Source organism: Aptenodytes forsteri, unplaced genomic scaffold, assembly GCF_000699145.1.
Source record: "Aptenodytes forsteri isolate BGI_AS27 unplaced genomic scaffold, ASM69914v1 Scaffold193, whole genome shotgun sequence".
In the NCBI taxonomy this organism is placed as follows: Eukaryota; Metazoa; Chordata; class Aves; order Sphenisciformes; family Spheniscidae; genus Aptenodytes; species Aptenodytes forsteri.
This window is the reverse complement of record NW_008795405.1, coordinates 4,975,365-4,990,461: the sequence shown is the minus strand read 5'-3', so window position 1 is coordinate 4,990,461 and position 15,097 is coordinate 4,975,365. Positions and strand designations below refer to the sequence as shown.

The 15,097-nt window shown below is 36.4% G+C and overlaps 1 protein-coding gene across 1 annotated transcript in view; it reads left to right on the top strand.

Moving 5' to 3' along the window:
- Positions 1-15,097, top strand: part of CEP128 (centrosomal protein 128) — a 141,651-nt gene that overhangs the window by 98,923 nt on the left and 27,631 nt on the right. The window contains exon 19 of the mRNA XM_009280750.1: positions 3,395-3,418. Within this exon, the coding sequence (XP_009279025.1) occupies positions 3,395-3,418 (24 nt within the window). The remainder of the gene's footprint in view (positions 1-3,394; positions 3,419-15,097) is intronic.

The following is a 15,097-nucleotide window of genomic DNA, read 5'->3' as shown; positions in this document are numbered from 1 at the left end:
AACTATATGTAATACATGAGGTTCTTTGATACAGAGTGTTTTGGGAGCTAGAAGGCTGACGCTTTGGATGACATCACTGTATTCTTGGTTTTTCATTTTGAATTTGTTGCATTCTTTTGACTAGAGTTTCTATGTTATACATAAATTTATATTTATGAGTTTATAAAGTTCTATATGAGAGTTTATATATGTTCTAGATAATATCTATGTTCTCATTACACATATGCTTGCTCTCTGTTATTACATGTGCACTCATACTCATCATAATATAATTTTTAGCTTGTGAGGAGTCTAGATCACTTTCTACTTTCTTTCTGATAGCCACTCCAAGAATATAACCTCACTTTTTTTTCTTACTTCATTGGAAGAAAAAAGGCTCTGATGATAAGGTTTTCACCTTCCTTTTTGTGAAAGCTGTTCCATGGTACAAAAGATTGCATTCATGAAAATAATATGCTAGGTATGATAATTGCAATATTCAGCTGTATGGGTATTCTCTGGGAAAACATTTGCAAGCCATTTTCATTTGCTTTGGAATTAGTGACGTGCTAATATAAATGAAAAAAAATTGTAAAATACAGAATCTTAATTTGAAAATATAAATATATTGATAATGTATAAATTATCCATGGTAAATTTCCTAATACATTACATGCTAGTCTTACAGAAAATTATCTGCTGAGATTGTAAGAGTTTATTCAGTTTGTAGAATTTGGCAGCTAGATCATGCACCTTATTTAATACGAGTCATTTTGAAAACACTATTTATTCTACCATTAGAATCATCCTACTAATACACTCACTCTAAGACTTTTTTTTTTCAAAGTAGTCCTTTTAACTTAAGGTATTTATATCTGAATTGCTGTTCACTATCACCACAAATTTATGAGATCTGAAAATACCATCTTTTTTATAGTAGTGAGTTTAGGTTTTGTTGCAGAATCTTTAAATAAATATGAGTGTTTGTAACAGCCGCTACAATTTTGTGGAGGAACAAGCATCTCAAAATAAATATTTTTTTTCACATAATTTTTGTGTCATAACTTTATTCTGATGTACTGAAGTACTCAGTCTGTATCTCAGACCTGCTTCCAAGAAAGAGTAAAGACTTTAGTATTAAATACACTACCTTTTCTGAGAAAAAATTTTAGTGAAAGTCAGTGAACTTTTGCTTATGCAACATTGTAGTTGGAATCCCCAACTACCATGCATTATGATGGGCACTGAGCAAACATTTCTTAATAGACAAGTCAAAGTTAAGTATTCTAGAACCTCATATTATCGTGGTTTTACTGATAGGAAACTAAAACATAAGTGAAATAAATCTATAGGGAATCTGAGACATGTATCTGAGTTTTTTGGTTCCCGGCTCTTAGGAATAAGATCATCCTCCATTTTGTTTTAAAAAAAAAAAAAAAATTTAAAAGTTTAAAATTTTTTTTTTTAACCTGCTACTTTGAAAGTGTCCTGTAACTGACAGTGACGAGGAATGCATTTTTTTTTTCTCTCCATATGTTTGTTTTATTATTTATCATCGGTTTATGCACAGGGACTTTCAAACCACTGTGTATGCAGTTCCAACATGAGCCAGTTTAGTGGCATCCACTACTGGCAAAATGTTAGCATTTTTTTAAACAGTTGCATTTTGATAGCCTACTAGATTTCCATCAAACTTGTTTGTGTGCATTCCTGTCTTCCCTTTAGATATTTCCTTATACATACTTTCCTGAACAGTCTTTTTTGGTTTTTTTGTACATCTTCAAAACCAGTTAGTCTTTTCCAGACACTATTTTATTTATTTTTTTTCAGCCTCACTTGATGCAGTTATTTTTCCTACAGTATATTGTCTCACTTTCTGCCGATGGTTTGGAATTGTAATCAAAGGTGCAACTATTGTATTGACGAAAACTAACATCATTTGCACCCCAAACATCATTCAGTGAATGAGCTTTAAACGTTTCACTAGGGTGAACTGTGTCTTTTCTTCAGAAGATTAGATGAATAAAAGTTAGCCCTTTAGTAATCCAAGGGACATTGATTTTACACAAATATGTAAATACTGGTTTTACACAAATACATACACCTGTTCAGTTAGTAAACGTAACCATTATTTTGAAGTTTTTTAAGGCAGTAATAACTCTAGAAGAGTCTTTGTAACTCATTTCCACCTAGTCTTAAAAAAAGAAAAATACTTTTGCATTCTTGCAAATGGCAAGAACTGTTTCTGGCTCCCAAATTCTTCCATTAGTCTAAGAAATTTTTATTGTACCTGTTGCTTCCAAAACAGTGAAGTCAGTTCGGACTTGCATGTCTTTGGATGCTGTAGGAATAAATTCAGATTATTACAATGATTTTTACCTGTTAGGGAGGGATAGAACAGGGAAAAGTATAAGGATTCTTAGCCTAATCCACCCAGAAAAGAAAAAAACCAATCCTCTCCCATACTTTCAAAAAGCTAATATTTGAGCAAGGTAAGAGTTCCTGTAATGTCTTAATGGTCAGGTACTCTAAATGTGGGCTCACCTAAACACTTGAATGTGTGTTTTCTCACACATGATTAAAATATCATATCTAGTCAGGACATAGTGCCAGAATACATGATCTTGATTTTACTAGCTTAATATTTTTCTTAAAGATACTTTTAAATGAATCCTAGAATGGTTTGGGTTGGAAGGGACCTTAAAGATCATCTAGTTCCAACCGCCCTGCCATGGGCAGGGACATCTTCCACTAGACCGGATTGCTTAAAGCCCCATCCAAAATACATACAGTAAATTCATCAATTCTGGGTTGTCTACATTTTGTGCTGGATTAAAACTGACACAAGCTTATTTTATTTGCATTTTATTTTTTTCTGACATTAGACTTTGACTAACGTCATCTTGTTATTAATAAAACATTCTTCAGAGCTCTTTCTGGATAACAGAATAATGATATGGAATTTACTTTTTAGTTTTCTAAGGAAATGCCTAAAAGAAAACTAAACCAGATGCTAATGTGACATGAACTCCAAAACATGCTAGATTTACAGTCACAGATGATCAAAAAAGAAATCAAACTTTGCGATACACAAGAGTAAAATCAATAATATTGAAAATCTATTTGATTTGAAATCTATTATTTGAAAAAATATATCATGGAGTAAATTTTTTCAAATTCTTTCTTACCTTGTTTCTGGGGAATTTCTTTTCTTTGGAACAAATTTTGAAATGAGATAGTGTGATAAATGGGTCAGAGGTCCAATTAAGTACAGCAGTTCCTATTCAGTGAGATTTTTACAAAATGCCATACATATGACCAGCAAAAACCCAAAATGAATCCTTTCCATCATTGTTCAACTTATGTTGCATTTATATTCTTTACTTTCTAATGGCATCTTGTACTTTATTTTTAGGAACGCATTATGGCCTTAGAAGTGGTAAGTTTCTTAAATTCATTTCCAAACCAATCACAATGACATTGCTGATAATTTTTCTAAATGATGAAAAATATTATTTTTATGCATTTAAAAAAAAAAAAGGTTGCAGTTCTGGGTTTTTAACTGTCATTTTACTTTTAAGAGAAGATGTGATAATTTTACACTGCACCTTTCTGTGTAAGTTTTTACTACAGTATTTGAACACCGGTTATATGAAATACAGTGTAATGTTGTAGTTTTTCTGTACAGTTCAGTCCTCATCCCATCCTAGGGAAGAGAAATGTTGTCGATTTGAGCCATATAAAGGATGCTATTTTTCTACTGCTAACACTTCTAATGGTCGAGGTCCATGTGATAGATCTAATCATTTCAGGTGACTGTTAATGTGTGCTTTTTACATGTTTACGCTGGGAGGTGCAGACAGAATCAGTTCATCTGCCCACATCAATTAAAAGCATGAAGGGATACCATTTTAATGATTAATTGATATAATTTAATAAGATATTAAGTTGGAAGGACAAAAGCCTTCATGCATGTACATGCCATGAATGCAGCTGGATTATCCAGATGTCCCAAGCTAGTAAGTCTATCAGGTGGAATAGTTGGGATGGGTCTTGGCTTGCCCTAGCATTTCTGAACTATGCTTCTTTCCTCTTTTGTAGGAATGTCCAATAAGATATCACACAATAGCATGTATCAGGCCCGTAATTTCTTTTCATTGGAAATCCAGAAAATTTCATGTAAAGAAACCAGTACTGAGACAATATCAAGGCTGCAAATATAAACTTTTAAAATTTGCTTATGCAAATTATTATTTTATCGTTCCTGATATCCTTCTGTGCATCTCTGAAAACAGCTTCCGATTTCAAAAATCTATTTAAAATATATTCAATATGTTAAAAAAAGCTTGCATTCACACATAAAAGGCCTTTTGTAAATCGAAGTGCAGTGTTAGAACTCCTGCCTTGTGGGAGCAGGGAGCTAATGCTCAAATTCAGTGTCCTGGCACTTCACACTCACAGCACTTCACAGTGCTGTGTGAGTGTAAAGGGTTGCCAGGACATTAGTTCTGTTCAGGAGTGTCATGGTTTAACCTCAGTGGGCAACTGAGCACCACACTAGGAAGGAAATTAACTCTATCCCTGCCGAAACCAGGACAAGGAGCATCTCTTATTCATGGGTTTTCTTACATGACAACTAGTCAGGCATGTATCCACTGCCATCCATTTCTCACGAACTGTGAGTTAAACTGCCTGAAAATGCCTTGTTCTTTCTGCTCCTAGAGCTGTTTTGACACGGGCAGAGAGTAGTTGCTTGCAAATAGCACAACGTCATGCAAATTCAATCCATATTTTGTGACAATGTTTGTTTCCATTTTTTCTGGAGCCTTTCTACTTGTAATCTCTTCTACTTTAAGAAGGAAGATTTGTAAATTATTGTTCAGATAGAAGAGGAAGAGGATTATTATCGTCAGTAAAATATAATTTTCTTTCTTAATGCCAGTTGGGAGGTAACACCTGAATGCAAATTTGTGATGCTAAATCCTAGAGCTTGAAATCAGTCACTGCTTTTGTTATTGCTGACATTGGAAGATGTGTAATGTTAAGCCCTGAGATTTCAGGCAAGAAAAGTATGGTCATCACGAAGGCTGTCAAATGCTCCCAAGGCACTCATTTTACTTTTGCCATAAAGTTCCTCTATGACGTCAGGCAAATCACTTAAACTGATTTTTTCACAGACTGCTAATTACTTTGTGTTCCTCATTTTCTGGGTATCTGACTTTGTGACTTTTGAGCCCTGATTTTCAGAAATGCAAAGTTTTAGTAATAGCTAAATTCAGTGGGAGCTCTGGCTGTATATATTGCTAAGTATACTCAAAGTCAGATATTAGGTAGCTGATAGTGAATACTTTAAAATAATAAGTGGTTTTGACCTTTATATCTCTGTTTCAGTTCTGAGGATAATAGCGTTCTCTCTCTTTCCTCCCCCCCTTCACTGATCTTAAAAAGAATACACACAGAGTAATACTTACGTGGTCTGAATGTGTCAGGATGAGCTATGATGGAAAAGCCCTTGAGCAAAAGAATTAATAAGGCTTGCCGTTTAAGGGATCCTTAAGAATCCTTACGTTTATGGTGTGTATGTCTACATAGCTGTACATCTATGCAGCATTTATAACAATGAGTACATAATAGTTATGTCACTCATATATTTGTGTAATTTTCTTAGCATCTGTTATTTGAGTGCTCAGAGCGTGACATCAAAAAAGTACAACCAGTCACATATTTTGTGATTTGATTCAGGTTATAGAGAATGGAAATAGAATAGAGACATAAGGTATTTAATTCAAATTCAAATAGAATCCTTAGAGAAAAAAAATGTTTTAAGTTGTGTAGACAAAGCATTTTCTTAGGAGAATTTTGACAGAAAGGTGGCAGTTCATGAGATTCACGAAATGCAAGATACAAAAAGGGGCAAAGAGGGAAAAGCCAGAACACACACATACACAAGCTATAAAAAATGCATAGGAAAGCATCAGCTCTCCAGAGCTGTTTTTAAACTGTGAGACCATGGAATGGCTGGGTTAGGAACCTCATCTGCATTTTCTTCCACAGCATTCTTATTCTGCCTAATACTGGGAAGAAATTGCTCTGCACAGGAATAGATGAAGTTTAGTACAGAGCTGTCTGAGATTTACGACAAGTGTGAAGCCTCTTGCAGCCACTTTTTAAATTGTTTCTACCCTGCATATACCTTTTTAAGCAACAGAAAAGACTCGTACATCTAACAGTAAATGCATTTTTAAAATCTTTAGATTAAGATTTTAACCTAGAAAAACTGTTTTACGCAATGACCTGGAAACTGTACATGTACATATTTTGAGAGGTATATTTGGCAGCCCACTCTCCTCCCTTTCTCTACAGTCTACTCATTTCTGCCTCCTGCACTTGCCAGTAAAATTGTTGTAGTAGCCATGTGATGAACTCAGCAACTTAGGCAAAAAAAAAAAATTGGGAAAGAAATGTGACAGGAACCTGGCAGATTCTTTTCAGAGCTCTGGGTGAATAAACCTTCCAGGCCTAACTTAATCTAACTCAGTGATTTTGTGAGTTGCAGCAAACTAGGGGGGGTCCCTTGCATCATCTCTGAGCCCTGTCAGCTACTTCTCCCCTCAGCAGTCTGTTTGAGCTGGAAGCTCCATCTCCTACCCATGACTCATCCTGTCTGCTATACCTGACAGTTTCTTGGATCTTCTTTTCCCTTAGTCAGCTCACTTGGTTCCCAAGGAAAGTGCTGTATTACCATCCTCCTTTGGGACATGACACCTGATCTGGTCACTCCCTTAAGGAACCTGAGAACAAATAGTCCCCATCACAAAAAGCTTTTGAATTTTTTGGCTCTTTTTCTTCAATCAGATCAGTTCTACAATATGATTCAGTAGATAGGTACACCGCTTCTTGCTCCAGCAGGGTGCACAGGACAGGAGGAGAAGCTAGAAGGTAAGAAGGAAGAACAGGGGTACTTAGACAGACTCACTAGTGGATATAAAAGGACATGAAGAACCAAGGTGTATTCTGGAATAATCAATCCTTCAACTCGTGAGAAGTGCCAGGGGAGTAACAAGTACAGGCAAAACTGAGGTTTTGAGTACCTAGAGATTGTGTTTTGTTTGGCTCTTTTTTTGTTTAAAACTGTTTAATAAAGTGAATTTAATTATTACATAGCTATTAACAAGTAATTTTCCTGATTACTTTAGTAATCAATTACATAGTCTGATGTTTTGCCAGAATGAATACAATTTATCTTTAAATAAGGTGATATAGTTTATTCTTGAGTGTAGCGTAGTTCTTACATACAGGATTTGGCTCTATATTATTTATAGACAAAGGTGTATGATTTTCTTGGGAAAAAGTCTGTATTGTATTCTCAGATGTAGCTACAATGAGAAGTGTATCTAATTCTCATAAAAGAGGTCAGGGTGCATTTTGTAGGTGCATGCTGCTACTATGCTGTGCTTGTGACTTTAGTGGGTTTCTGTAAACTACATCATGTGCTTTGTGAGTGTAAGCTGCAAGTCAGATTCCTCTGCCTTAGTAGTACTAGTCTGACATAAAAGACTGGGAAATTTAATTTGAAATCAACCATGTCCTGAAGCTATTCCAGTGAACATAAGCATTCTATATCCTTTGATCAATAAGACAGCTTGCTGCTTTCAGTAGAGAACCCGGAAGTGAGGTTACCATTTGCTTAGAATACTTGGATCAGACTTTTCTGGACATGGTTCCACTTTTTGTTATGATGTCATAAATCTAGGTTAACTCCAGTAATGCTGTAAGCATTCTGCAAAATTGTAATTAATATGAATTTCCTTTTCAGTAAGAACACATGTATTTTGTTGTAACTCATATTTTATGTTCATGAAAGTAAGGTTTTGAATACCAGTAAAACAAATTTCTATCTGCACACACTCAGCAATGTAAAAGCTATTAGATTCTTCTGCTGTAGTAGCAGGCTCAAATTTGCATCAGTTTTCTGATTTATCACCCACTTTAAAAGAATTGGAAGGGTCACAACGCCCAATGCATTTCACAGAGAGATTGTGACTGCCTGACACCATCCATTTTAGGGTGCGCGTTCTCTTGCTCTCTGTGTGTCTCTCAATGTGCCTTCCATCAATAAGTAAATCTTACTGTTAGCTCTGGAGATTGTTTCATGATTGTTGTACTTTGTATGTATGAATGTTTAGGAAATCTTGAATCTAAGGGTTAATACTTTCTTCTCCCCTTGGTTTGCTTCTGTAGTGTCTTGCCAAAACTACCATTACATCAAAGGCCTTCTGGTCGTCCCAGAACACAGTCATTCTTTGATCTTATAAAAACGACCAGGAGAGGAGCAACAGTCTGAGATCCTCTGTCCTGCCTGCCTCGCCCTTTCCTTTCCTTTCATCGGCGAGCCAGTGTGTCACTTCCCTTTGCTGGAAGTGGAGAACTTTCCCAAGGTTCCCCGAGTCCTTCCACTGCTCACTCCCACCAAGTAACTTCTGCCGCCTGACAGTGCTTGCAGCCAGCTGTTTCTTTTCTCCTGATGCTCACCTTCCCTTCTTCCTTTATGTTGCCTTTTCCCCCTACATATCTATTGCTCTTGTTGACTACCCTGCTACTTACCCATCCTCTGCCCCCTACTATTTGGTGCTTTACTTGTTCTTTTAGTTTTTTCCTAATACAGCCACCTCTAGTTTTCTTTCGCCAACACTTTGATATTTTTTTTCAGGTAAAAGCATTTATTTTGCTGTTAAGAGTATGATTTTTTTAACAATTGCCTTTGTCTCCCATTCATACTTATTTCTTACTTTCTGGCTAATTCTGGGATTTAGAATGGGAACCAAAAATGCTGAAATAAATAGATTTTTGAGATTCCACAACCTACCTGGGCAACCTGTGCCAGTGCCTAGTCACCCTCACAGTGAAAAAGTGTTTCCTATGTTCAGACGGAACCTTCTGTGTTTCAGTTTGTGCGTTGCCTCTTGTCCTGGCACTGGGCACCGCTGGAAAGGGCCTGGCTCCCTCTCCTTTACACCCTCCCTTCAGATATTTGTACATATTGATGAGATCTCCCTGAGCCTTCTCTTCTCCAGGCTAAACAGTCCCAGCTCTCTCAGCCTTTCCTCATAGGAGAGATCATAGAATCATAGGAGAGATCATAGAATCATGGGAGAGATCATAGAATCATAGAATAGTTTGGGTTGGAAGGGACCTCTAAAGGTCATCTAGTCCAACCCCCCTGCTGTGGGCAGGGACATCTTCAACTGCATCAGGTTGCTCAGTGCCCCGTCCAACCTGACCTTGAATGTTTCCAGGGATGGAACAGATGCTCCAGTCCCTTAAAGAATGTTAGTTGCCCTTTGCTGGACTGTCTCCAGTATGTCTCTCTCAAACTGGGGAACCCAGAACTGGACTCAGCACTCCAGATGTGTCTCACCAGGGCTGACTAGAGGAGAAGGATCACCTCCCTTGACCTGTTGGCAACACTCCTCCTAATGCAACCCTTACATTCTCTAAGTAGAAAGCTCCTTTCAATATTGTGAAAACGTGTTCCACATGTTGCAAATATTGAACATTTTTGCCAGATTTTAATAAACCAAAATCCTCTCAGTTTCCATTAGAGAAAGTAAAAATCTGAGGATAAATCTTTATTACAAAAGACTGTAATTCTTCAGAATTCTTAAGTTATTTCTCTTAGTTTAACTAGGAGTAGTAATATACAGTGGTCTTCACTTTCATTTTTTTGAACGTAGTATGTATATGTATGTAAATATAATTTTAAAGAGAGATCCTATGTGTTCCATCCACAGGATTCTCTTTAGAAATGTTGGCCTTTCATCTGTAGAATGTGTATCCATGAGTTCTTCCACAGAATATAGGATGCTTATAACTTCATAAGTAAAACATAGATATATGTGGTATAGTATGCTTTTCGTTTGTTTTATATCTCACAAAAGCTAAAATTTTGTTTCAGAGCGGACTATTGACTAAGCTGTTTCTAATGTGCTGCTAGGTCCTTCATTTTAGATTTAAATGTTTTATATTTGATCAGATTATAACCTTAAGAACACAGACATCAGTTACACCTATTGATGCTACCATAGGTTTTTTTTTCCTCTCATTGTTGTGCATCTTTTGATTAAAATGGGGAAATCTATAAGACAAATTCCTAATTTTTTTCCTACTCTGACACTGATTTGCTGTGAATCCTTGATTAAATCACTTCTCTTTGTATTTCAATTTTTCTCAGCTGTAAAACTGAATGAAATTTCTTCTTTTTATTTCTTTTTTTGTGTTAATTGAATTTTTTAATGCTTTCTGGAAGGCTTAGTGAAATACTGTTAGCATACAAAACGTTAACGTAAATTACATGTAAGGTTTTTAGCCTGCAAAGCTCCAGAAAATTGAAGATCGCATTCATGAATGAATGACAAGGAAGTCTTTATACTTTTTAAGAATGTGTGCCCACTAACATTGCTTTACTTTACAGACTCTGCCTCTTGTGTTATATTTCTTTTAATTTCCAGTAATTATGTCTGGATGTCTTTGATCAAAATCTTAGTAAATGATATGGAATAGATTCTCAAAAACTAGTCCTGTGGACCCCCAGTAGTATTCGGAGCACTAGCTGATGACTCACAGAGAGCTGGCTTGCCAAAAGACCGCACTGTGTCTTCCACATTTCCAGCTGCTAGTATGCATCAAACAACTAAAAATTCATGAAATACTTTCCTAATATTTTTCCATGTAAACAATTCACGTAGTTACCACAGGGATGTTACATGCTTATGAATGAGAGAAGAGATGGTCCATGTCATTGCAAACAGGAAAGGAAGCATCCATGAAGCTCTCTTAATTAAAATGTGGTCCACCCCATGCAAAAACATCTGGCGTCTAAATTAAAAGTTCAGTTAGTTTGACATTTGCAATGCTTTGTTAACAAAAGTCTTTTATTTTTCATTAGTGTAAGTGTAGTTTTTGCTTAAAAAAAAAACCTTACTAGTTAAAACTTTGATGAAACAATGTAGTATAGGGAAAAAAAGCCAATTGAACTTGCATGTTGTGTAACTTGATAAGTTTGTATGTGTTGCCTATCTTTGTAAAGGTAAATTGATTTCTTGATGTGCTGAAATCATCAAAACAATGGTATAATTGGAGTACGTGGAAAATAAAGATACAAAATACATTTTTTGTTTTCTCTTAAAGTTCCCTCTATACATATGATGCACTAAGTCACAGAATGTCCCAGCTGTCACGGAATTTGCCTGGCATATGAAAGTCAACAGAGAACCTCAGGCCTCTTAAGTAGAACCACACCCTGTGTAAAAGAAGAGCGTATGATGTATCAGTCTAGTGCTGGAGATAGAAGCTGACAATGTATAGTTTTACAGATGTTAACAGGGAAAGCAAAGGATACCTTTATACATGCTGGGTGCATCGTATTCTTGCTACTTAAGTATTCAACATGCTAAGGCCATTTAAAAATAAGTCATCGTAGGTCACCTTTAACATTACATCTTTCATCTGAATTGTGAGTAACTGCCTGCTGACATGCGTTGCAGTCAGTTAAAATTACAGTCACATTTAATCTTTTTATGGGTATTCTTTGGGGATTAGCTAACTGGTACTTAAGTCAGCTCTAATTTTCAAAAATATCTATGTGTTAGAGATAGCCATTTGTTTTTACCTACCTCAGAAAAGAAAGGAGCACTGTACTTGAAAGTCAATGAAGCTTGGTTTCTGGTTTATGTGTTTTCAATATATTGACTATAAAGGCAAACTTTAGGAGGACTATATACAAACCTGCTTTGATTTATTTGCATTTAGCATTGCAGCTTTGAGACTAAAAATAAAATGTGTATCTGATTTTGATTTAGATCTGTCCCTTGAGACAGTGTGAAACTGTCTATCACCAAGAATACATCACTATAGGAGGATTAACTGTTCACATGCAGTTTAAACATCAAAGTGTTTGTATGAAGTCATGGAAAATGAGTAATTTGTTTTATCATTCTCTGTGAAAACACAGAACGCCCCTTTTCAAAGTAAATAATCTTTATTTTAAAACCAGAAAGATTAATAGCGCTCGCTCTATGGAAGAGACTGCTGTTAAGTAAAATACCATTAATACTGCTTCAGTCAGTACAATTGGTGTTTCTTCCTCTTATCGGTACCATCGGTGCACTGTATCAGTACCTTCTGTTCCCTGTTACACAATGAGCAGACAGATGTGATTGCTTTCTTTAGGATTATTTGTATGCATTATGGCATACAGCTTTCCAATTTCTGGGAAAAAAATTAACAGTACTTAATTGCCCTCTATGTCAGGTGCTTCTAACACCCTTTTTCGCATTTTATCTGTGCGGCTAAATCCATCTCTTTTAATAGAATAGAGGGTAGTCATTAATGGTACAAGTATGGCATTTGATCCACGTTGAGGAGGTTGCTGTACATTTCATTAAATTACCAGACCAATTCTGTGGGCCAGCTAAAAGCTCTTCCATCACCTTTCCCTCCCATTCTTCAATGTATTCTTTTGTTGCTGCCTTCTTTATTGAATTTCCCCTAACAAACTTCGCTTTTTTCTTTTTCTGTTTTTATTTGCACATCACTACCATTCCTTTTACCGGTTTTATGAAACAGGCACACATTTCTGTGTCTGAAAATGTTAGCGTGCGAGTTACCCTATTCAAATCACTTCACAAAGTGCTCAGAAAACTGTGAGAATTTTAGAATATAAAAGGAACCGTTCTGGTTAAGACCAAAGGTCAGCCTAGCCGAGCTATAGACATTGCAACAATGGCCAAAATAAAATGCTTAGGGAAGAGTGTATGAACAGGACTGACATATATTTTGTTTCCCACTCATTCATTCTGATTCCAGCCATTCAAATTTCAGAGACTTCCAGACTTAGATGTAGTTTCTATGAATTTGGAACCCTTCTATGGTCTTTCTCATTCATGAACTTGCCCAGTTTTCTGCTTAAACCCATATAAAATTTTCTATCTTCATGTGACTTCTGATTTTATGCAAATTGGTCATTTCTCCCCTCAGGCATCTGTCTTCCTGGCTGAAGAGTCCTGGTTTTTTGAGTCATTGTACTTAATCATTTCTCACATGGAAAGAGCACTCCATGGCTTTGATCATTCTTGTCGCTCTTCTCTGACCTTTCCCTATTTCTGTTCTGAAATAGAGGTCCACAGCTGCACTCAGTCAAGATGCCAGCACACTGTGGATTCATACTTGGGAATAATTATGTTCTCTGACTTTTTTTTCCTTTCCTGATTATATCCAGTGTTGATTTTGCTTTTCTGATTGATATTGAGCACTGAGTTAGCAAGTTTTTGGAAATATGTATCATTACCCCATGGTCTACTTCCTGAGCAGTAATGGTTAGCTTAGAGCCCATCATTTTGTGTGTGAAGTTAGGTTTAAATTTTAGGAATCTAATAATTATGTTCTCTGACTTTTTTTTCCTTTCCTGATTATATCCAGTGTTGATTTTGCTTTTCTGATTGATATTGAGCACTGAGTTAGCAAGTTTTTGGAAATATGTATCATTACCCCATGGTCTACTTCCTGAGCAGTAATGGTTAGCTTAGAGCCCATCATTTTGTGTGTGAAGTTAGGTTTAAATTTTAGGAATCTAAAAAACCTTTCAGAAATCCAAGTAGCATATCGTCCTCTTCCTGGCTGAAGAGTCCTGGTTTTTTGAGTCATTGTACTTAATCATTTCTCACATGGAAAGAGCACTCCATGGCTTTGATCATTCTTGTCGCTCTTCTCTGACCTTTCCCTATTTCTGTTCTGAAATAGAGGTCCACAGCTGCACTCAGTCAAGATGCCAGCACACTGTGGATTCATACTTGGGAATAATTATGTTCTCTGACTTTTTTTTCCTTTCCTGATTATATCCAGTGTTGATTTTGCTTTTCTGATTGATATTGAGCACTGAGTTAGCAAGTTTTTGGAAATATGTATCATTACCCCATGGTCTACTTCCTGAGCAGTAATGGTTAGCTTAGAGCCCATCATTTTGTGTGTGAAGTTAGGTTTAAATTTTAGGAATCTAAAAAACCTTTCAGAAATCCAAGTAGCCTATATCGTCCTTTATCCACATGATTCTTGATAAAACCAAAAAAACAAGGACTGAGTATGCAGATCACCAAAGGGTGGTGTTCTGCTTTCAAGATTACATTTAATAATGTAACTGATGAGGACTAGCTGAGGCACAGCTTAATTTTATATTTTTCCACAAAAAGTACATGAAATAGAGGGGATATATTTAGAAGACACTTGGGGAGAACAGATGATGAGCATCTTCCTTAATTCTATTTACAGACAGTGTTGACATGAGGTCTTGGCATTGGAATTTAGAGAAAGAATTGAAAAATGCGATGGCTTAAGGCATGGGCTTACACTTAGGGCCTGAGTTCCTTTTATGCTGAGAACAGATCACAGGTCTTCTTTATTAAAATGGGGGGGGGCGGGGGGGGGGGCAAAAATCTTTGTAGTTGGAAAAAGATTTGCTGTAAACTGAATATATTTTATAGCATGCTGAGGAGCCACTACATTAAATGTGTCCTGTGTCCCAGGCAACTTTATTTCAACTCTGTGTGACATCTCAAATGTATATTTTTCTGCAGTTCATAAATAAAATACTTTAGCAAAATATGTTAGGTAGTATATACCATAAGCTTAAAATATTTATGGTTTAATTTGGTGCTGGACCAAGACGAGAGATTGAGGGGTGTTACAATTTTGGGGTTATTTCCTGTGAGGAAGGATTTTATTTCTGAAGGGGTAGGGGAGTTGTTGGTGTTCAAAGTGAAAAACTTTGGGACATGTGTCCATCAGATCTGTGTGATACTAGGATGACTGCTGAACACTAGGATTCAGTATTTTGTTTCACATATAGTTAAGTTTTGGATTGCTTAGTGTCTGTTGTCTCTCATATATTTCCCAGCCTTAGAAACACACATGCAGACCAGTACCAGGGACTACTCTGGGAAGAAGTAGCAAACATTGCATCTCATCATCACCAGTGGCTGGGAAGCTCAGAGCGCCAGTGCTTGTGGGGCTGTGGAAGGGCTGCCTAGGGAAGGTGAGGGCCAGCAAGAGCTTTCAGTGCTAGCCC